Source organism: Oncorhynchus mykiss, chromosome 19 (assembly GCF_013265735.2).
Source record: "Oncorhynchus mykiss isolate Arlee chromosome 19, USDA_OmykA_1.1, whole genome shotgun sequence".
Lineage (NCBI taxonomy): Eukaryota > Metazoa > Chordata > Actinopteri > Salmoniformes > Salmonidae > Oncorhynchus > Oncorhynchus mykiss.
Window position 1 is genome coordinate 41,107,315 of NC_048583.1, and position 21,169 is coordinate 41,128,483.

General features: G+C 44.6%; 1 protein-coding gene across 6 annotated transcripts in view; it reads left to right on the forward strand.

Moving 5' to 3' along the window:
* The window catches only part of LOC110497864 (protein unc-79 homolog), a 50,151-nt gene that overhangs the window by 20,010 nt on the left and 8,972 nt on the right, over positions 1–21,169 (forward strand). For 3 of the 6 annotated variants that reach the window (XR_002469728.2, XM_021574301.2, XM_021574305.2), the window contains exons 15-40: positions 102–292; positions 551–674; positions 1,199–1,342; positions 1,788–2,003; positions 2,271–2,498; positions 2,633–2,783; positions 3,103–3,182; positions 3,337–3,485; positions 3,724–3,881; positions 10,227–10,408; positions 10,668–10,869; positions 11,066–11,245; positions 11,759–11,827; positions 12,274–12,611; positions 12,873–13,055; positions 13,273–13,435; positions 13,539–13,688; positions 13,836–15,140; positions 16,360–16,476; positions 16,593–16,695; positions 16,813–16,953; positions 17,081–17,119; positions 17,306–17,418; positions 17,522–17,607; positions 18,093–18,266; positions 18,359–18,427. Coding sequence is in view for 5 of the 6 variants with exons in the window: in XM_021574301.2 (XP_021429976.1) it covers positions 102–292; positions 551–674; positions 1,199–1,342; positions 1,788–2,003; positions 2,271–2,498; positions 2,633–2,783; positions 3,103–3,182; positions 3,337–3,485; positions 3,724–3,881; positions 10,227–10,408; positions 10,668–10,869; positions 11,066–11,245; positions 11,759–11,827; positions 12,274–12,611; positions 12,873–13,055; positions 13,273–13,435; positions 13,539–13,688; positions 13,836–15,140; positions 16,360–16,476; positions 16,593–16,695; positions 16,813–16,953; positions 17,081–17,119; positions 17,306–17,418; positions 17,522–17,607; positions 18,093–18,266; positions 18,359–18,427 (5,055 nt within the window). In the remaining variant the exon portion in view is untranslated. The remainder of the gene's footprint in view (positions 1–101; positions 293–550; positions 675–1,198; positions 1,343–1,787; positions 2,004–2,270; positions 2,499–2,632; positions 2,784–3,102; positions 3,183–3,336; positions 3,486–3,723; positions 3,882–10,226; positions 10,409–10,667; positions 10,870–11,065; positions 11,246–11,758; positions 11,828–12,273; positions 12,612–12,872; positions 13,056–13,272; positions 13,436–13,538; positions 13,689–13,835; positions 15,141–16,359; positions 16,477–16,592; positions 16,696–16,812; positions 16,954–17,080; positions 17,120–17,305; positions 17,419–17,521; positions 17,608–18,092; positions 18,267–18,358; positions 18,428–21,169) is intronic. The other 3 variants (XM_021574302.2, XM_021574303.2, XM_021574304.2) reach the window with 3 other exon arrangements.

Below are 21,169 nucleotides of genomic sequence, written 5' to 3' on the forward strand. Positions count from 1 at the left end.
ATGCACATTGTAGGGACAGCAAGTGTTGGTTGTGTTCCTTGGTGAATACCCTCCATGGTTATACCTGACCTGTGTATGTGTCTATGCACCCATATCCCCAGGTGGGGGGTTACTGGGATAAGTCTTGCAACACGGTGACCCAGCTGAAAGAGGGGCTGAACAGGATCCTGAGCCTGATCCCCTACAACGTGATCAGCCAGCCGCTGTGGGAGTGCTTCATGCCAGAATGGCTGGAGGCCATCCGCACTGAGGTGCCTGACCAGCAGCTCAAGGAGTTCAGAGAGGTGCTCAGGTACTGTATATTGAACTTCCTCCAAGTCGCCCAGTTCACTGTACTACCTCCTCTACGTCAATGGGTTCCTATGGTTACTGTTGACGCAGAAATCATTTTCTCTCTCATGAGAAAGTTTGAATGCTATGTGAAACACAGTCATGGGTAGACAGTGAAAACAGACTTGCTTAGTTTCCATTGTTACACCTGAGAGAGACGTAATACTAAGCCTCAGCTCTAAAAGCATTTCCCCACCTCTCCCCTCTGTTCTCCCTGCAGCAAGATGTTTGACATTGAGCTGTGCCCTCTGCCCTTCTCCATGGAGGAGATGTTTGGGTTCATTAGCTGCAGGTTCTCAGGCTACCCAGCCTCTGTGCAGGAGCAGGCTCTGCTCTGGCTGCATGTGAGTATAAGGCCTGTGGCTTTTTACGAGTGTCCATTTCATATTGAGTGGTTAATTTCATGTGTGAAATGGACAGGTTGTCATGATGTGTGAGTGCCTGGGCAGGGGCTTTACTGAATATCGAACTGGGTCACACGGCTAGCATGAGACCAGAGTTCTGAGGGGGAGAGAGGAGGGATTTTGCTTTTGATTCCATATGCACTCACAGCCTGCTGTCCTATTTATACGTGGATGGATTTTCACGTTTTCTGTCATGACTGTGATTACAGACACCAAAGTAATTCAATCTGACTATATAGGTCACACTCAAAGCAGCACTACAGGAGTATGTGTACTACATTCTAGTGTCTTGTCTTTTGCCTCTCTTAACATTTGTTTGTTTGTGTGTTTCATATGTGCGTGTGTAAACCTGTTTTTGTCATTAATGTGTCTTGTGGGTGCGTATGAGTTTGGTCTGCATCTTTGTGTGTGTGTGTGTGTATATCTGTTGGTGTGTTTGTTTGTATGTGTCTGGATGGACCCAGGTGTTGTCAGAGCTGGACATTGTAGTGCCTCTGCAGCTGTTGGTCGGGATGTTCTCTGATGGGGTGAACTCTGTGAAGGAACTGGCCAATCAGAGGAAGGCTCACGTCTCAAATCTAACTGGGGAAAATACTGAGGCTCGGAGGGTGAGATGTCATACTATGTCATCAACTCCCATGCAAAACAACCTCAATGCCAAAGAAAAAAGCTCTTATCGCTCATATATTTCCTTTCTATCAATGAACAGTAACAGAAGAACAAATGAGCTCAGGACAGATACAGTTTACATCCACAATAGGAAAATTCTTGTTATCTAGCTACCCTCTATTGTCAACCATCCACAGCCCGTGCGTTGTCATGGTAACTGCTGAAGTCTAAATATAGTCCTGTTTAAGGGGCTTAATTGAGTTTTACCATCGTTCAGATTTATCATTGAAAGTTAAAGCCTTCGGCTCATCTATCGACAGTATATTTGCAGTATATTTCTACACCTGAACACACCTTGATAACTTGGGAGGGTAATTCTAAGGATAGTACAAATATGAAACAATTACACGTTTGTGTGTGTGTGTGGGTGCGTGATGTTCCTAGGAAAGCGTGGTTTCAGAACCAGGCCGTCTTGGGCAGCACAACACCCTGAGCCCATTCCCCAGTCCGTTCCGGAGCCCATTCCGGAGCCCCCTGCACTGCAGTCCCTTTAAGAACCTAGGCCATGCTACAGGACACTGTGCCCTGGACCTGGACTGTGACGATGATGACATGAACCTGAGCTGCTTCATCCTCATGTTTGACCTCATCCTCAAACAGGTGGCCAAATCTTTGAGCATGAATGTGCCTTTTGTTTGTGTGCTGAATGGGTGTGTTTGTTTGCATGTGAGCAAGGAAGTGTGTGCTGTATAATAATATATTATTTTGAAGCTCGGAAGGCACATTCCAGACATGGGTTCAGTTATACAGTACTGTTTGCTGCATTTTACAATGCCTCATTGAATATGTCACAGCCACCAAGTTGAATTCCGTCCCACTTTCTATTGGGTTCTCCTGTTCAACCTGTTGTGTTGGTTCCTTGTCCAGATGGAGCTCCAGGATGACGGCGTGATTATGGTTCTGGAAAGCAGCCTGGGGAAAGACATCGTGGGCATCATCAACAACGTCTTCCAGGCCCCGTGGGGGGGCTCCCACACCTGTCAGAAGGATGAGAAGGCCCTGGAGTGCAGCCTGTGCCAGTCTAGCATCTTATGCTACCAGCTGGGCTGTGAGCTCCTGGAGAGACTCACCCCCAGGGAGGAGATACATCTGGTGGTGAGACACACATGCACACACACTCCTGTAAAAACAACATGAAGGATGTCCTGAAGCGTCCCAATTGTTTTTCAGTGGTTGGTAATTCTTACTGCATTTGGTTGTCAATAGACATGATTGTGTCTTCCCTATAGGAGCCAACAGATGGCTTGGAGGACACATTGCTGTTGCCTCAAGTGTTTGGACCTGAAAAAGGGACAAAGGGAGGGACAGAGGAAGGGGACCACCCTACCAGCACACACACTGACAACCCTACCTATCAAAGTGACTCTCCTGACAACCCATGTATGTATCCATGGTGACCTAAGGCTTGGGTTGGAAGGGTTTAAAAATGAGCACAGAATGTCTCAATGCATTGATATAGATCTGACGAAACACAAGCAGAGCAATGCTCAGTTGTGTCGGTGTAAACACCTCATTGTTATAAAAATGTAATCCCAAATGTATCGTTTGACCTGAAGCCAACAAATGTGAAAAATATGAATGAACAGTTCTCTGTAACAGTTCAGAGGCAGTGTGCAACATGAAAAGGAAACACTGCATAGTTTCTCCTTTGCTAGGCAGTGTTAGGCTTTGTTTTATATCAAAGCTTTCTGTTCTACAGCAATGAAGAATAATCCCGACAATACGTTTTCCTACCAGCAGCTCCCTGTGTCTCTCAAGCTAATATACACCATTCTGCAGGTACCTGCTAGTCCACCTGTATCTAGTGTTAAAGTATCTTGTAATGTACAGATATAAACTGTCTAAATAATAGATGCGTAATCAAAGAAAATAATCCCCTCATTAGAAAAGATTGAGTGAGGAAATGAACTCTACCTTCTGTTCATCAATGTAGGAAATGTCCAAGTTTGAGGAGCCTAATATCCTGTTCAACATGCTGAACTGTCTGAAGATCCTGTGTCTCCACGGAGAGTGTCTGTACCTGGCCCGTAAGGACCACCCCCAGTTCCTGGCCTACATCCAGGAAAAGATGCTCATTCCCAGGTCATCACAGTCACCATCACCGCATGGGGCCCCTCCTGCAGTTTCAGACATAGCTTGTTGGTTTTCTACAGATATCTTTGCGAGTACTTTCTTTAAACATGACTTGAGCCATGAGATGTAGCTACATGTAGCAACTGAAATTGTCGATCATAATCTTAATGAAAGTTGTACTGGATCATCAAACATGTGAAGAGCAGCCAGATGTGTGTGCGTCTAATGTGATACCTGTATGTTCTAGACTGTGGACCATGCTGAAGTCCGAGTTCTGCCAGCTGGCCTCCCTGGCCGTGCCCCAGCTCCTGCATGCCCTCTCCCTCTCCCATGGAGCAGACATCTTCTGGAACCTGGTGGACAGCAATTTCAACAGCAAGGACTGGAAGATACGCTTTGAAGCAGGTGAATGATATAGGAGGCTTCTGTGTGTGTGTGTGTGTGTGTGTGTGTGTGTTTACGTACAGTACCAGTCAAAAGTTTGGACACAGCTGCTCATTCAAGGGGTTTTCTTTATTTTTACTATTTTCTACATTGTAGAATAATAGTGAAGACATCAAAACTATGAAATAACACATATGGAATCATGTAGTAACCAAAAAATTGTTACATTTGATTTGAAAGCCTCCCGGATGGCGCAGGGGTTAAGGGCGCTGTACTGCAGCACCAGCTGTGCCACCAGAGACTCTGGGTTCGCGCCCAGGCTCTGTCGTAACCAGGTCCGTGGGGCGACGCACAATTGGCCTAGCGTCATCCGGGTTAGGGAGGGTAGGGATATCCTTGTCTCATCGTGCACCAGCGACTCCTGTGGCGGGCCGGGTGCTGTGCGCGCTAACCAAGGTTGCCAGGTGCACGGTGTTTCCTCCGACACTTTGGTGCGGCTGGCTTCCGGGTTGGATGCGCGCTGTGTTAAGAAGCAGTGCGGCTTGGTTGGGTTGTGTATTGGAGGACGCATTACTTTCAACCTTAGTCTCTCCCGAGCCCGTACGGGAGTTGTAGCGATGAGACAAGATAGTAGCTACTAAACAATTGGATACCATGAAAAGGGGGTAAAAAAAAAAAAATGGATATATATATATATATATATATATATATATAAAAATGTATTTGAGATTTTTAAAAGTAGCCACCCTTTGCCTTGATGACAGCTTTGCACACTCTTGGCATTCTCTCAACCAGCTTAATGAGGTAGTCACATGGTAGTCACATTTCAATTAACAGGTGTGCCTTGTTAAAAGTTATTTTGTGGAATTTCTTTCCTTCTTAATGCATTTGAGACACATCAGTTGTGTTGTGACAAGGTATGGGTGGTATACAGAAGATAGCCCTATTTGGTAAAATACCAAGTCCATATTATAGCAAGAACAGCTCAAATAAGCAAAGAGAAACAACAGTTACTTTAAGACATGAAGGTCAGTCAATCCAGAAAATGTCAAGAACTTTGAAAGTTTCTTCAAGTGCAGTCGCAAAAACCATCAAGAGCTATGATGAAGCTGGCTCTCATGAGGAACGCCACAGGAAAGGAAGACAATGAGTTACCTCTGCTGCAGATAATTAGTTCATTAGAGTTAGCTGCACCTCAGATTGCAGCCTAAATAAATGCTTCACATAGTTCAAGTAACAGACACATCTCAACATCAACTGTTCAGAAAAGACTGCGGCCTTCGGGTTCGAATTGCTGCAAAGAAACCACTACTAACGGACACCAATAAGATGAAGAGATTTGCTTGGGCCAAGAAACACAAGCAATGGACATTAGACCGGTGGAAATCTGTCCTCTGGTCTGATGAGTCCAAATTTGAGTATTTCGGTTCCAACCGCCGTGTCTTTGTGAGACGCAGAGTAGGTGAATGGATGATCTCCACATGTGTGGTTACCACTATGAAGCATGGAGGAGGAGCTGTGATGGTGAGGGGGTGTTTTGCTGGTGACACTATCCATGATTTATTTAGAATTCAATGCACACTTAACCAGCATTGTTACCACAGCATTCTACAGCGATACCCCAACCCATCTAGTTGTGCTTAGTGGGACTATCATTTGTTCTCAACAGGACAATGACCCCAAATACACATCTAGGCTGTGTAAGGGCAATTTGACCAAGAAGGAGAGTGATGGAGTTCTGCATCAGATGACCTGGCCTCCGCAATCACCCAACCTCAACCCAATTGAGGGTTTAGGATGAGTTGGACCGCAGAGTGAAGGAAAAGCATCCAACAAGTGCTCAGCATATGTGGGAACTGCTTCAAGACTGTTACGTTTCGCTGGTTGAGAGAATGCCAAGAGTGTGCAAGGCAAAGAAACACTTTTTTTGTTACTACATATGTGTTATTTCATAGTTTTGATGTCTTCACTATTATTCTACAATGTAGAAAATAGTATAAATAAAGATAAACTCTTGAATGAGTAGGTGTGTCCAAACTTTTGACTGGTACTGTATATATTTTAAGTTAGATCCAAATGTTTTATTGTGGCATTGTCACAGAGCACCGCAGAGCACAAATTAGTATATAATATAATAATATCAGTATGCTACATTCACATTTAATTGAACATACTCTGACCATAAACATCATTAGAAGTAGATATTGATTACATAAGCAAAGGAACATTGAAAAATAACAAGAACAATTGCTAAGGGAAATGATGTGTCATGAGTACAGATCATTATAGGATAATGAGGATCATGAATTCTAATGATCTAATTTTGGCCCCATATTATCTGTACTGAAACGTATGGTAATGTACTTTTCTGTGTAAATCAACAACAACAAAAAGACACCAGTTGGGTGCCAAAGCAGTACCATGACCCACATCATAGATTATCCATTATATTGACCAGGTACTCTAGTGGCGACTCTAACAATGAAAAGAAATGTCATCAAAAATGGAAGGCAGTCAGGAGGAGGCAGGATCAGGTGGAACCATTCTAGTCAATGAGATGGCCGATACGCGTGTGAACAACAGGCACATGGTTTCCACTAGTTACCACAGCCACTATGGAAAAATGGGCTATATCGTAAGATTTCATGAAAACAAGCATTTGCTTTTTGGTCCTAATTTAAGGTTATGGTTAGACATAAGGTTTGCAGTGTGGTTAAAGTTTAAAATCCCATTTTAATCAAATAAATTGTAGAAATAGGTGGGGTTTATGACTTTGTGGCTGTGGTATCTAGTGGAAACCAGGCACAATGCCGATATAATGTATTGTTTTCTCCCAGTTGTCGGGATGTCCCGAGTCCTATATGTCCTACACTTGTAACAACCTAATCATTATGAAGCTTCTATTCCATAAAATAAGCCACACGTAGCAAATAAGCCATTACATTTTGGGATTAACCAATTTCCAGTGTGTGGGCGTATAACACAAACATATAGTAACCCAAAGGTCACACATTCAAATCTCATCACGGACAACTTTAGCTAAGTAGCAACTCTGCAACTATTTACTACTTTTTAGTTATTTTGCAACCACTTAGCATGTTAGCTATCCCTTCTCCTAAAACCGTAACCCCAACCTTAACCCTTTAATCTAACTCATAACCTTAACCTTATCTCCTAACCCTAATCCCAAGCCTAGCTAACGTTAGCCACAACAAATTGGAATTTGTAACATACTGTATCATGCGTTTTGTAAATATCATAGAACTTGTAATTCGGAACATATCATACAAAATGTATAATGGACATCCATAACTGAATTACATAACATACTAATTGTGAAGTGTCCCAGATATATATTTACTATGATATACACCTTAGCGAAATACATTTAAACTCAGTGTTTCACAATTCCGGACATTTAATCCGAGTAAAAAAATCTCTGTTTTAGGTCAGTTAGGATCACCACTTTATTTTAAGAATGTGAAATGTCAGAATAATAGTAGAGAACAATTTATTTCATCACATTCCCAGTGGGTCAGAAGTTTACAGGCACTCAATTAGTATTTGGTAGCATTGCCTTTAAATTGTTTAACTTGGGTCAAATGTTTAGGGTAGTCTTCCACAAGCTTCCCACAATAATTTTGGGGAATTTTGTCCCATTCCTCCTGACAGAGCTGGTGTAACCGAGTCAGGTTTGTAGGCCTCCTTGCTCGCACATGCTTTTTCAGTTCTGCCCACACATTTTCTATAGGATTGAGGTCAGGGCATTGTGATGGCCACTCCAATACCTTGACTTTGTTGTCCTTAAGCCATTTTGCCACAACTTTGGAAGTATGCTTGGGGTCATTGTCCATTTGGAAGACCAATTTGCCACCAAGCTTTAACTTCCTGACTGATGTCTTGAGATGTTGCTTCAATATATCCACGTAATTTTCCGTAATCATGATGCCATCTATTTTGTGAAGTGCGCCAGTCCCTCCTGCAACAAAGCACCCCCACAACATGATGCTGCCACCCCCGTGCTTCACGGTTGGGATGATGGTGTTCTTCGGCTTGCAAGCCTCCAGAGGACCAGAGGACATTTCTCCAAAAAGTACGATCTTTGTCCCCATGTGCAGTTGCAAACCGTAGTCTGTTTTTTTATGTCGTTTTTGGAGCAGTGGCTTCTTCTTTGCTGAGCGGCCTTTCAGGTCATGTCGATATAGGACTTGTTTTACTGTGGATATAGATACTTTTGTACCTGCTTCCTCCAGCATCTTCACAAGGTCCTTTGCTGTTGTTCTGGGATTGATTTGCACTTCTCGCACCAAAGTACATTCATCTCTAGGAGACTGAGCGGGCGGTATGACGGCTGTGTGGTCCCATGGTGTTTATACTTGCGTACTATAGTTTGTACAGATGAACGTGGTACCTTCAGGAGTTTGGAAATTGCTCCCAAGGATGAACCAGAATTGTGGAGGTCTACAATTTTTTTCTGAGGTCTTGGCTGATTTCCTTTGATTTTCCCATGATGTCAAGCAAAGAGGCACTGAGTTTGAAGGTAGGCCTTGAAATACATCCACAGGTACACCTGCAATGGACTCAAATGATGTCAATTAGCCTATCAGAAGCTTCTAAAGCCATGACATAATTTTCTGGAATTTTCCAAGCTGTTTAAAGGCACAGTCAACTTAGTGTATGTAAACTTCTGACCCACTGGATTTGTGATGCAGGGAATTATAAGTGAAATAATCTGTCTGTAAACAATCATTGGTAAAATTACTTGTGTCATGCACAAAGTAGATGTCCTAACCAACTTGCCAAAACTATAGTTTGTTAACAAGAAATTTGTGGAGTGGTTGAAAAACGAGTTTTAATGACTCTAATCTAAGTGTTTGTAAACTTCCGACTTCAACTGTACATCTAGCCCCTGATTCCAGGCCTACGGTCCTAACACTGAAAAGACACACCCTATCCCCTCAGCCGTCAAATTAGTTGGACACTTCTGATGACGTATCATGACGTCTGACGAGTGTACACTTGCAGGGCAAGGGATGAAGGAATTACTTTTAATGGACCACCCTTGGCCAGAAATTCGTCACATGTTCACCCCGCGATGATTGTGTTTTCAGCCGCCAGTAGCTTGTGGGTGCTTTATATGCGCTACAGTTAATTATGAGTGCATGTCTACTTATATTAAATATATAATTATTAATATACGCCTACTGTATGATAGATATCAAATTAATTAGCTAACTAACGCTAGCCTGCCTAGCTGGAACTTCTGAAGAAGGAACATGTTTTATTTCTACAATTTCCAAAAGATAATCAAACAGCAACATGTTTACTTTTTACGAGACGTGTTTGTGCCGTCATGTGCATTTGTAGTACAATTTCTAAGTTATTTGCATTCGTTTTTACTTACACTTGTATGTTGACTCCTCCATTGATGTTGTTTTTACGTTTTTGCCGACTTTTCTTAGCATATGTACAATCGTCTCGAAGTGAATTTTGGGGAGTGTCAGGCCCCGGAGTGAGCATAATTGTACACTCGCGAAGCTGACTAAAAATGAGGGCTGAAGGGCTTAAACTTCCCTTGCTTGGCTAATAATTTAGACCGTCCTCCAAGATGGCGACGGTGATTCCCCCAAGGGCATAAGGCGAGGGTAAGTGAATGAGGGTGTATCTTTTAAGTGTTTGGACTGCAGCCCCAAGTCTGTTATCCCTCTTGACTTTGCCTGTGGGCAGAGAGGAAGAGGCAATCTGGCTAGGATAATGCTGGCTCGCCTCCTTCTCCACAGTGTCATCTAGTGACAGACACTGTACATTGCCCATCAGCATTAGAGTGATGCTTATTTTAAGACTCCTTTGCAATGAAAATAATGAATAGACCAGACATTTGCTTGATTTATTATTGCCCCCCTTAATGAAATCGGGGAGGATACTGTGGATCTCCATCCGTACGTTCTTTCATCACACGTGATATCTCAGACAATCACGGGCCCAATTTTGAGAAACTTGGGCGAATGATGCGTCTTGCCATAGAGATCCGGAATCTACAAAATTGTGTTATTTTTATGGGGGATTGGAAATGATGCAGACAATTACATTGATATAAGCTACAATCTATCTGCAATATTAAAGCTGATCTACACCTTAATTTGTATTTTTTTTAAAACAAAATTGCATTATTCGTAGAGACGACGTTTACTGATGCATTGTTTGTTATCTATGTACAAAAGTAAGGTTTACAAGATAAAACATTCAGATTAGATTGTAGAACGTGGTGTTCTCATTATACCTTTTACTTAGTGTTCTATCTACCTCTGTGTCATGGCGCTGAGATATTGTCTTATGCCCTGTCTGTGTTGTCATGGTAACTCCCAGTGGAGAAGGTAGCAGTGCTCTGTCGGTTCCTAGACATTGGTTCTGTGACGAAAAATCACCTGCTGAAGTACTCCCTGGCCCACGCCTTCTGCTGCTTCCTGGCCTCTGTGGAGGATGTCAACCCAGCTGTGGCCACACGCGCCAGGCTGCTGCTGGACACCATCAAGAGCCCAGCACTACAGGTGACTAACAGAGCTCTATCTAGGCCAAGATAAATACTCTTATTCAACTACCATACAACCACTTTTCTTATATCAATTGAACACGTGTATAGTCTTTTTTGTCTCGGAGGATAAATTGCTTCGCATCATGTCAGCAAATAATTCCGTATTGACAAATAACACAAACATGTAAGTGCAGTGCTAACACTTGTGTCTCTGTCTGTATCTGTGTGTGTCTGTGTCTGTGTGTGTCTGTGTCTGTATCTGTGTGTGCCTTTAGGGCTTGTGTCTGTGCCTGGACTTCCAGTTCGACACAGTGGTGAGGGACCGGCCCATCATCCTCAGCAAGCTGCTGATGCTGCACCACCTGAAGCAGGAGGTCCCTGCCCTCAGCTGGGAGTTCTTTGTCAACCGCTTCGAGACGCTCTCCCTGGAGGCCCAGCTCCACTTGGACTGCAACAAGGAGTTCCCTTTCCCCACCAGTATGCCCAGCTGGAGGATTCTCTCTGTTCCATAGTAGAAGTTGTGCTATGACATGTTCAACACAACAAACAAAGCATGTACAGTAGGGAAATATAAACCTGTGAAATAAGAACATAACTGTTCCAGTTGATGTGTGTTATGAGGCACAGTCACAGTGATGTATGTTATTTATCTTTCCTTCCATCTCCCTGTCAGCCATCACAGCTGTGCGCACCAACGTGGCCAACCTTAGTGATGCAGCGATGTGGAAAATCAGACGGGCGCGCTTTGCCAGGAATCGCCAGAAGAGTGTGCGTTCCCTCCGTGACAGCGTCAAGGGCCCGTCCGAGTCCAAGAGGGCCTTCTCCCTCCCAGAGACTCTGTGTAACCGTCTACGTAAGTGTCCAGTTGGTAGAGTGTCCATTGGTTGGTTAGGCTACTAGTCTGTGGGTCTCAGCTTTTGTCTGTCCCATGCTCCTACTGTTTCTCTCCTCATCCATTCATCTCTCTGTTCTGTTAGTACACCTACAAACAGTACCTGTGTTCCTGTTTGTTTTATTCAATTGTTTTCTGTGATTCGTTCTCTTGCCGGATGTAAGAGTTCTGTTTTATCTGTGATTTCCTCATTGACTCTGCACAGGATGCTGTCTGAGTTTCTGGGTGAAGGGGTTGGCTTTAGACTGTGTGTGGTTGTTAAGCTTGAGTGCTTCACATTATTCTTCATGTAAGCAAGTGGAAGCTAAATTATTAATAGAATTACTAGTCTTAGGATCCACATACGTCTTGGGGTCACTTTGTGTGAATGGTGTGAGACATTGGGATGTATAGGGTTGTCTGGAAGCTCAGACGTGTCCTTTGCTACTTCCCCAGAACATTCTCCTAAATTGTGTTCTCATGTATGGTTTTTAGCTCTAAGACTTACGAGGCAAGAGCACTCTGCCCCGACTCTGGGAGATATGATAGAGAAAGTCCTGCCAGGTAAATAACAACCCAAATCTGACTCACCTTATTACAACTGAACCAGATCAACATTCCCTTCAGCATAATCACATCATAGTGGGAGAAATAAATACCTTATGGCAATTGGTAAAGTTGATGTGCATCAGGAAACTTGAAAAAACAATGTTTGCTCTTCACTGACATTCATTGCTTTTCATCCAGAGTTCATAGATTGTGCATTCTATTTTAGTCTCAGGCAAAAACTAATTATACTGTTGGAATGGGAGAAAACGGTTACTCTTGCTATCTTGATAGCTTTTCACATTTTCTGTTTGCGTTTGACATATGCCATGAATATGTTAGTGGTGTCATATATGTAATCACCCTGCTGAATGTAGACCAAATGAGATGACTGTCGTACTATCTCCCTCTCTGTTCACCTGCTTCACCGTCCCTCTCCTCTCCATCCGCTCCCCTGTCTGCAGCACGCTTCCTCCCGCCCTTTAACCCTGACGCTTCAGCCCCTCTCCTAGGCCACAGCCCCTCACCGGAGGACGACTCGGTCATCAGGGACCTGCTCCCAGAGGATGCTGGGATAGATCACCAGACGGTGCACCAGCTCATCATGGTGCTGATGAAGTTCATGGCCAAAGACAAGAGCAGTGCCGAGGCAGACATTGGCAGTGCCAAGGCCTTCAACACGGTGAAGCGCCACCTGTATCTACTGCTGGGCTTTGACCAGCAGGAGGGTTGCTTCATGATCGCACCCCAGAAGATGAGGACCTCAACCTCCTTCAATGCTTTCATTGCTGGCATCGCACAGGTCAGAGAATATCAAGTAACCTTATGAATGACGGCGAGTTGACGCTGTAAAAATAGTTTGAATGATTATCCTTGAATACATTTAGAGTTGAATCCCCAGAAATATCCCTGGCTCTCATCTCCTTCAGTTGAGAGTAAGTTTAAGATGGGATTTTTTTGTCATGTTTCCCTCTATAAAGTTTAAGTTTCATGTTGCTGCTGCTGATTATGAAAATCTGTCAAGCTTCAAGAAGAACCTAGCGTGATGTGATATCTCCTGCAGGTGATGGACTACAACATTGGGCTGGGGAAGCAGCTGCTCCCCCTGGTGGTCCAGGTGTTGAAGTACTGCACATGCCCCCAGCTCAGACACTACTTCCAGCAGCCCCCACGCTGCTCTCTCTGGGCCCTGCAGCCACACATCAGACAGATGTGGCTCAAAGCCCTGCTGGTCATCCTCTACAAGGTACACACTACCCATGTTTGGAATATAATGAAACCTTATCCACTATGTGAATGTGTTTACATTGAAAACTGTATACAGTGTGTGTATAATTGATTACCGGCACTTAAAAGTCTGGTTGTGAATCATTTTTACTGGGAACAACAGCTAATTCATAAATATTGGTGTTGCTTTCTACTCTCCTACACTCCACTCCTACCGATCCTGTGTGTGGTCCCAGTACCCCTACAGGGACATGGATGTGAGTAAAGGGGTTCTACACCTGATCCACATCACCATCAACACCCTGAATGCCCAGTACCACAGCTGTAGACCCCATGCCACCGCCGGACCCCTCTACAGTGACAACTCCAACATCAGCCGCTATAGCGAGAAAGAGAAAGGTAGCACCAGAAAGATGATTACATTACTGGACTGGGCTTGAAATGAATCTGGAGTAAGACTTGAGAGTTTTGGATATCATGTGTGTGTTTTGTTTTTTTCCAGAGGAGGACAGTGTATTTGATGAGTCTGATGTCCATGACACCCCAACTGGAGCAGGCAACAAGGAGTCCCAGACCTTCTTCGCCCGTCTGAAGAGGATCGGTGGCAGCAAGTCTGTCAAGTACCAGCCAGTGGAGCTGAATGCACAGAAAAGTATAAAAATAGTTTCAAAGGATGACCTATTTTATCCAAAAAATAAATAAATTGAACTTAAATGCTTTTACTGATATGAATTGAGCTTTTACCGATTTTTATAATCAGATATAAGCTATCTTTTGATCCTCTCTCCGTCTGTGTCAGGTGAAATTGAGCTGTCTGAGTACCGTGAGGCCAGTGCGCTACAGGACAGCATCCTGCATTGTGTGAGGGAGGAGAGTACCAGGAAGAAGCGTCTGCAGGCCATGCACAAGCAGAAGTCCTTAGACATTGCCAACACTGACTCCATCCTCTACAACCTGGACGAGCACCGACGTAAGTCCTGCATAGACCGCTGTGACCTGCAGCATGGTCTCCCCGCACCCCCCTCCTCCACCACCTCCCACCCCAGGCAGAAGGGGGGTCATGGGAAGGGCTCGTCAGACGGTTCCTCAGGCCGTGCGGAGGGCAGCGACCGCCAGGACCGTCGAGGATTCCGGGGGGGCCACTCAGACTGCTCCAGGCCTGTCATCCCAGAGGTGCGTCTCAGCTGCATGGGGACGTTTGAGGACAAGGCCGACCTGGACTCCCCTCTTACAGGGGGCTCATCAGCAGAGAAGGAGGACCCGGACCTCATTGACCTCTCCTCTGACTGTACTTCCATCCCAGAGAAACACTCCATCCTCTCCATGTCCGATAGCGACTCCCTGGTTTTTGAGCCCCTGCCGCCACTGAGGATCGTGGAGAGTGACGAGGAATTTGACCTCAACACAGTGATGGGCAACAGGCTGAATGGGAGTGCCAGGCCCCCAGCCTCCCCTGCCAGGCCCCCAGCCTCCCCTGCCAGGCCCGCTGCCTCCCCTGCCAGCAGTAGCACCCTGCACCTGTCTCGGGTGGTGCAAGTGAGCGTGGAGGACTGCTCTATGGACAAGAAGACCACAGACTCCACAGCAAAAGAAATCCCTCAACAGCGTTTACAGAGGAGGCCACGCTATGCAACCCCCACCACCTCCCTGGAGCTGCCTGACCAGCCGGAGCACCCTGGCCTGGAGAGCCCCATGACCCTCAGTTTACAACAGAAGAGGGACCTGCTGAGGAAGACCCCTGCTGTCCCTGACACCTCCCTGGATGACTTTGTGCACCCTGAGGACCTGAAGGCAGCGGTGGGTGTGGGGACCAGTCCCTCTGGTAGGACCGTCTTCCTGGACATTCCTGAAGACACAGCCGAGCCCCTCACCTCTCTGGAGGGGAACAATGATGAAGAGGAAGATTATGAAGATGATGACCTTGATGACAGCGACCTGAAACCTGATAATGATGATGATGACAATGACGAGGCAGAGTTTAAGATCCAGATAGTTCCCCGGCAACGCAAGCAGAGGAAGATAGCTGTGAGCGCCATCCAGAGAGAGTATCTGGACATCTCCTTCAACACCCTGGACAAGCTGGATGAGCAGCCCACTGAGACAGGTAAGAGAGACCAGGGTCAGGGGAGAAAGAGAAGCCTCAGTCTAGAGGTCTCCCTCTGTATGGACCTACGGCTGCTGTATCCTTCACCTACGCTGATTTCATGCACAATATGTATTTTTGATGTGTGTGTTTCAGTGACGACATCTCTTAAGATTTTTCTAGAACACATTTTCTAGAATAGTAAAGGAAGTGTCTGCTTAGAAGGGCCGAACCACATGAACAGACTTTAAATTGTCTAGTTGGATATCCATGCTACTTCAAATCTTCAGTCAACTGGTCACCACTGCTGTCTCCTGTCCTGTGGTGTGGCTTTGTACGTGTTTCTTCCGTTTCCCATTCCTACCCATGGTAAACACCTGAAAAACAAAACATGTTGTGAAGTGAAGTCCTAGAAGCCGATAAGTAAATATCAATACAGCATATTCAAATTGCTGCAACACAATGTCCATAAATAGCTGTCCATAAATAGCTGTCCATCTAAGAACAAGCAATAACATAGAAGGCAAATTCGTTTTTTTACTAAATAGGGCATCAATAACCAATTGTAATTTCTTCACAAAATATTAATTTTAGATTGCTGTTGCACTAGGACTTGTTCTATACTTGTAGTTAACCACTTGTAGCTCTACACTACATTTGTTTTGGCGTTGGGTGTCTGCAGCATCTCATGCTCTAAACAGTTGTCCACATGTGAGGTTATAAGGTGGCTGAGAGCTGAAGCAGCAGGTATTTATTGCGCCCCATCCCTCACGCACACCACCCTGGACAATCCGCCTCAGCCCCCACCCTCACAGCTGCTATCCCAGAAACAAGCAACCACTCTTCAGTATCGAGTAGGATCCAAATACTTTCTCATTGTCATCTGTTTAAATTCACCAATAAAACAGGGTGTGGTCATCACACCCAGAACATTAAAACATTTCAAACATTTGGCCTTTTTTTTCGATGTGTTAAATAGTTTTTTTTCATGGTTCTTTCGTTTTTCTTATCAATAGATCAGGGATTATATATATATATATATTCCGACAATATATCAAATATGGAATATATGCAACTAAGCCATTTCATCTTTTATTTTTATTTACCTCTGTGAGCGTTTTCCACTCCCCATTTTCATGACAGAGTTTGTTTTAGTAAACCAGTCATTGAAATGAAAGTGGAGATAGAGGGAAAGTACCAGGCAACTCAATCCTCTGTATGTGTGTGTGTCGCACCCCAGCTCAGTACCGTCAGGCGAAGCGGGGCTCGTTGGGAGCTCTAACCATTAGCCAGCTGATGAAGAGACAGTTGGAGCACCAGTCCAGCGCCCCTCACAACATCAGCACCTGGGAGACAGGTCAGTCACTGGCTACCTCTGGTCCACCCCTTCAGATTTGTAAATATCAAAACACCTTTTAAATACTGTAATGACTTTGTTTGACTGTGCTGATTTTCGTGTTGCTCTCTAAACAGGCCCCACCAAGACCAGCCTCCTATCTGCCCCCAGTACAGTCAGCATGTTTGTGCCCGCCCCCGAGGAGTTCATTGATGATCAGCCTACCACCATGACTGACAGGTGAGTGAACCTACCGCCAACCACCAACACTGACTGGTGTGTCATTCTGGACAGCGGATACTGTATGTATTAATGGTAATTTGTTGTTATTAATACTAATACTGTGTGGTCACTCAGGTGTCGTGACTGTGGTGCGGTGCTAGAGGAGTATGATGAGGAGACCCTGGGCCTGGCAGTGGTGGTGCTCTCCATGTTCATCCACCTCAGCCCTGACCAGGCCGCTCCACTGCTGCTGGACATCATGCAGTCTGTGGGCAGGTCTGGCAACTACAGCAGCTCCTGCATCAACCCCCGTATACATCCCATACACAAACCTAATTGTTCAGTAAAGTTTTGGCACGCTCTGTCATGTCTCTGATCTTGAATTCAGATGTTTTTCTTACAGGCTGGCGTCTAGTGCTAATTTCTCTGGGCAAGCTGAGAGGTATGACACATCACAACTAGACATACTGAATATATTCTTATTTGGTATGTGTTAAACTCAGGTGTACTGTGGATGCTGATGACTAGTTCACGCTGGCTGTATTCTTGTACACAAATGAGAGAATGGGCCAACATGAGGTGCAGATGCTCTGTGTGTGAGTTGATGTTGATGTCTCTGTTGGTGTAGCATGCTGATCCCTGGCAACGCAGCAGGTGTGGCTAAGCAGTTCCTCCGCTGTGTGTTCCACCAGCTGGCCCCCAATGGCATCCTGCCTCAACTCTTCCAGAGCAACATCAAAGGTCTACTCAGACAAACATATAAAACACAATATGGCTCCGGGTTAAGAGCAGCATTCTGAGGGATATGGTTTGATCTTTACTGTCAATTTCTGTGTATTTCCAGATGGAGGTTTTCTGAGAACATTGGCTTCTTCCCTGATTGATTTTAATGAACTGAGTTCGGTGGCTGCGCTGAACCAGCTGCTGGAGGTGGGACTTTTACTTGCTTAGTGTAATGATTAAAGCTCAGCACTGGACTGAAGGAACTATGCGGGTGTTTGTGTATGTCTTGAATCTCAAGCAAAATGTCCACTTTCGTCATGTATCCAGCAGGAGGAGCTCTTGTAAAAGTTGACGACACCACAGCACTGCTGTTAGGATAGCGTGATAACAAACCCAATTAAGAATGCTGCTGAAGAGTATGCCTCTGCATGGTTGTTCACCATATTCACTTATTCTCTATTAACTTGGTGTCTTCTCTTTAGCAATCTTACACTGTTACAATGTTCAAGGAATAGCACTTGTGATAGTCCACCTCAGTTCACTCCTTTGACTCATAACATCACTAGTCCAAACAACTTTTAGAATATCATTTTTAAACTAGTGAACAATTGATAATGGAACAGTTGGTAATGGCTCTATGGCAATACATATGTATTATGTAACCCTGTTGTCATTTATACCATCGTCCTCAGGGTCTGAACAACAAGAGGAGTCTACCAGCCGGGGGCACCATGCTGCACTGCCTGGAAAACATCGCCACCTTCATGGAGGCCCTGCCCATGGACTCCCCCAGCAACCTGTGGACCACCATCTGCAATCAGTTCCAGACCTTCCTCACTAAACTACCTTCTGTGCTGCCTCTGAAGGTACTGGATCTCACACTGCATGTAGGCTGCATTGACTGTGACCAATATAGAGCTAAAGCCTTATGAAGAATTGTATGATGTCTCTCTCATAGTGTCCCCTGGACTCCAGTTTGAGGATTATCATTTGTCTGTTGAAGATCCCCACCACAAGTGCAACCCGGGTGAGTCTGTCTGTGTGTGCTTTGCAACTGCGACCTGGCCAAGGTAAAGCAAAGCAGTGCGACACGAACAACACAGAGTTACACATGGAATAAACAAACATACAGTCAATGATACAACAGAAAAAGTCTATATACAGTGTGTGCAAATGAGGTAGGATAAGGGAGATAAGGCAATAAATAGGCCATAGTGGTGAAATAATTACAATATAGCAATTAAACACTGGAGTGATAGATGTGCAGAAGATTAATGTGCAAGTAGAGATGGGGTGCAAAGGAGCAAAATAAATAAATAACAGTATGGGGATGAGGTAGTTGGATGGGCTATGTACAGGTGCAGTGATCTGTGAGCTGCTCTGACAGCTGGTGCTTAAAGTTAGTGAGGGAGATATGAGTCTCCAGCTTCAGTGATTTTTGCAGTTCGTTCCAGTCATTGGCAGCAGAGAACTGGAAGGAGAGGCAGCCAAAGGAGGAATTGGCTTTGAGGGTGACCAGTGAAATATAACTGCTGGAGTGTGTGCTATGGGTGGATGCTGCTATGGTGACCAGTGATCTGAGATAAGGCGGGGCTTTACCTAGCAAAGACTTATAGATGACCTGGAGCCAGTGGGTTTGGCGACGAATATGAAGCGAGTGCCAGCCAGCGAGAGCATACAGGTCGCAGTGGTGGGTAGTATATGGGGCTTGGTGAAAAAACAGATGGCACTGTGATAGACTGCATCCAATTTGCTGAGTAGAGTGTTGGAGGCTATTTTGTAAATGACAAGTCAAGGATCGGTAGGATAGTCAGTTTTACGAGGGTATGTTTGGCAGCATGAGTGAAGGATGCTTTGTTGCAAAATAGGAAGCTGATTCTAGATGTAATTTTGGATTGGAGATGCTTAATGTGAGTCTGGAAGGAGAGTTTACAGTCTAGCCAGACACCTAGCTGTAATTGTCCGTATATTCTAAGTCAGAACCGTCCAGAGTAGTGATGATGGGCGAGCGGGCAGATTTGGGCAGCGATCGGTTGAAGAGCATACATTTGGTTTTAATTGCATTTAACCTCTCCGGGATAGGCGGGACACTTGCGTCCCACCTGGCCAAAAGCCAGGGAAAATGCAGAGCGCCAAATTCAAATAAATTACTATAAAAATCTAACTTTCATTAAATCAAACATGCAAGATAGAAAATTAAAACTACACTCGTTGTGAATCCAACATGTCAGATTTCAAAAAGGCTTTTCGGCGAAAGCACAAGATGCTATTATCTGATGATAGCACAACAGTAGACAATGAGATAGTAGCATATTTCAACCCTGCAGGTGCGACACAAAACACAGAAATCAAATATAAATCATGCCTTACCTTTGACGAGCTTCTTGTGTTGGCACTCCAATATCTCCCATAAACATCACAAATGTTCCTTTTGTTAGATTACTTCCGTCTATATATATTGACAATGTCCATTTATTTGGCGCTTTTGATCCAGAAAAACACTGGTTCCAACTTGACCAACGTCACTCCAAAATATCTCAAAAGTTACCTGTAAACTTTGCCAAAACATTTCAAACTACTTTTGTAATACAACTTTAGGATATTTTTAAACGTAAATAATCGATAAAATTGAAGACGGGATGATCTGTGTTCAATACAAAAAGAAAACAAACTGACGCTACTTTTCTAGTCACGCTCCTCTCTCATTCAGTCCACTTCAAGTGACTCTCATTCAAGATGGCCGTACTTCTTCATTACACAAAGGAAAAACCTCAACCAATTTCTAAAGACTGATGACATCCAGTGGAAGCGGTAGGAACTGCAAGCAAGTCCCTTTCCCAATGAAAACAACAAATCTGAATGGTTTGTCCTCTGGGTTTTGCCTGCTACATAAGTTCTGTTATACTCACAGAAACTAGAAACTCCAGAGTGTTTTCTATCCAAATCTACTAATAATATGCATATCTTATATTCTGGGGATGAGTAGCAGGCAGTTGAATTTGGGCATGCTATTCATCCAAAAGTGAAAATGCTGCCCCCTATCCCGAAGAAGTGAGCAGTTGGAGGCCACGGAAGGAGAGTTGTATGGCATTGAAGCTCACCTGGAGATTAGTTAACACAGTGTCCAAAGAAGGGCCAGATGTATGCAGAATGGTGTCGTCTGCATAGAGGTGGATCAGAGAATCACCAGCAGCAAAAGCGACATCATTGATGTTTACAGAGAAAGTTGGCCCGAGAATTTAACCCTGTGGCACCCCCATAGAGACTGCAAAAGGTCTGCACAACAGGCCCTCCGATTTGACACACTGAAGTCTGTCTGAGAAGTAGTTGGTGAACCAGGCGAGGCATTCATTTGAGAAACCAAGGCTGTTGAGTCTGTCGATAAGAATGTGGTGATTGACAGAGTCGAAAGCCTTGGCCAGGTCAATGAATACAGCTGAATAGTATTGTCTCGATTCGATGGCGGTTATGATATCGTTTAGGACCTTGAGCGTGGCTGAGGTGCACCCATGACCAGCTCGGAAACCAGATTGCATAGCGGAGAAGATACGGTGGGATTCAAAATGGTCGGTGATCTGTTTGTTAACTTGCCTTTCAAAGACCTTAGAAAGGCAGGGTAGGATAGATATGGGTCTGTCGCAGTTTGGGTCTAGAGCGTCTCCCCCTTTGAAGAGGGGGATGACCGTGGCAGCTTTCCAATCTTTGGGGATCTCAGACGATACGAAAGAGAGGTTGAACAGGCTAGTAATAGGGGTTGCAACAATTTTGG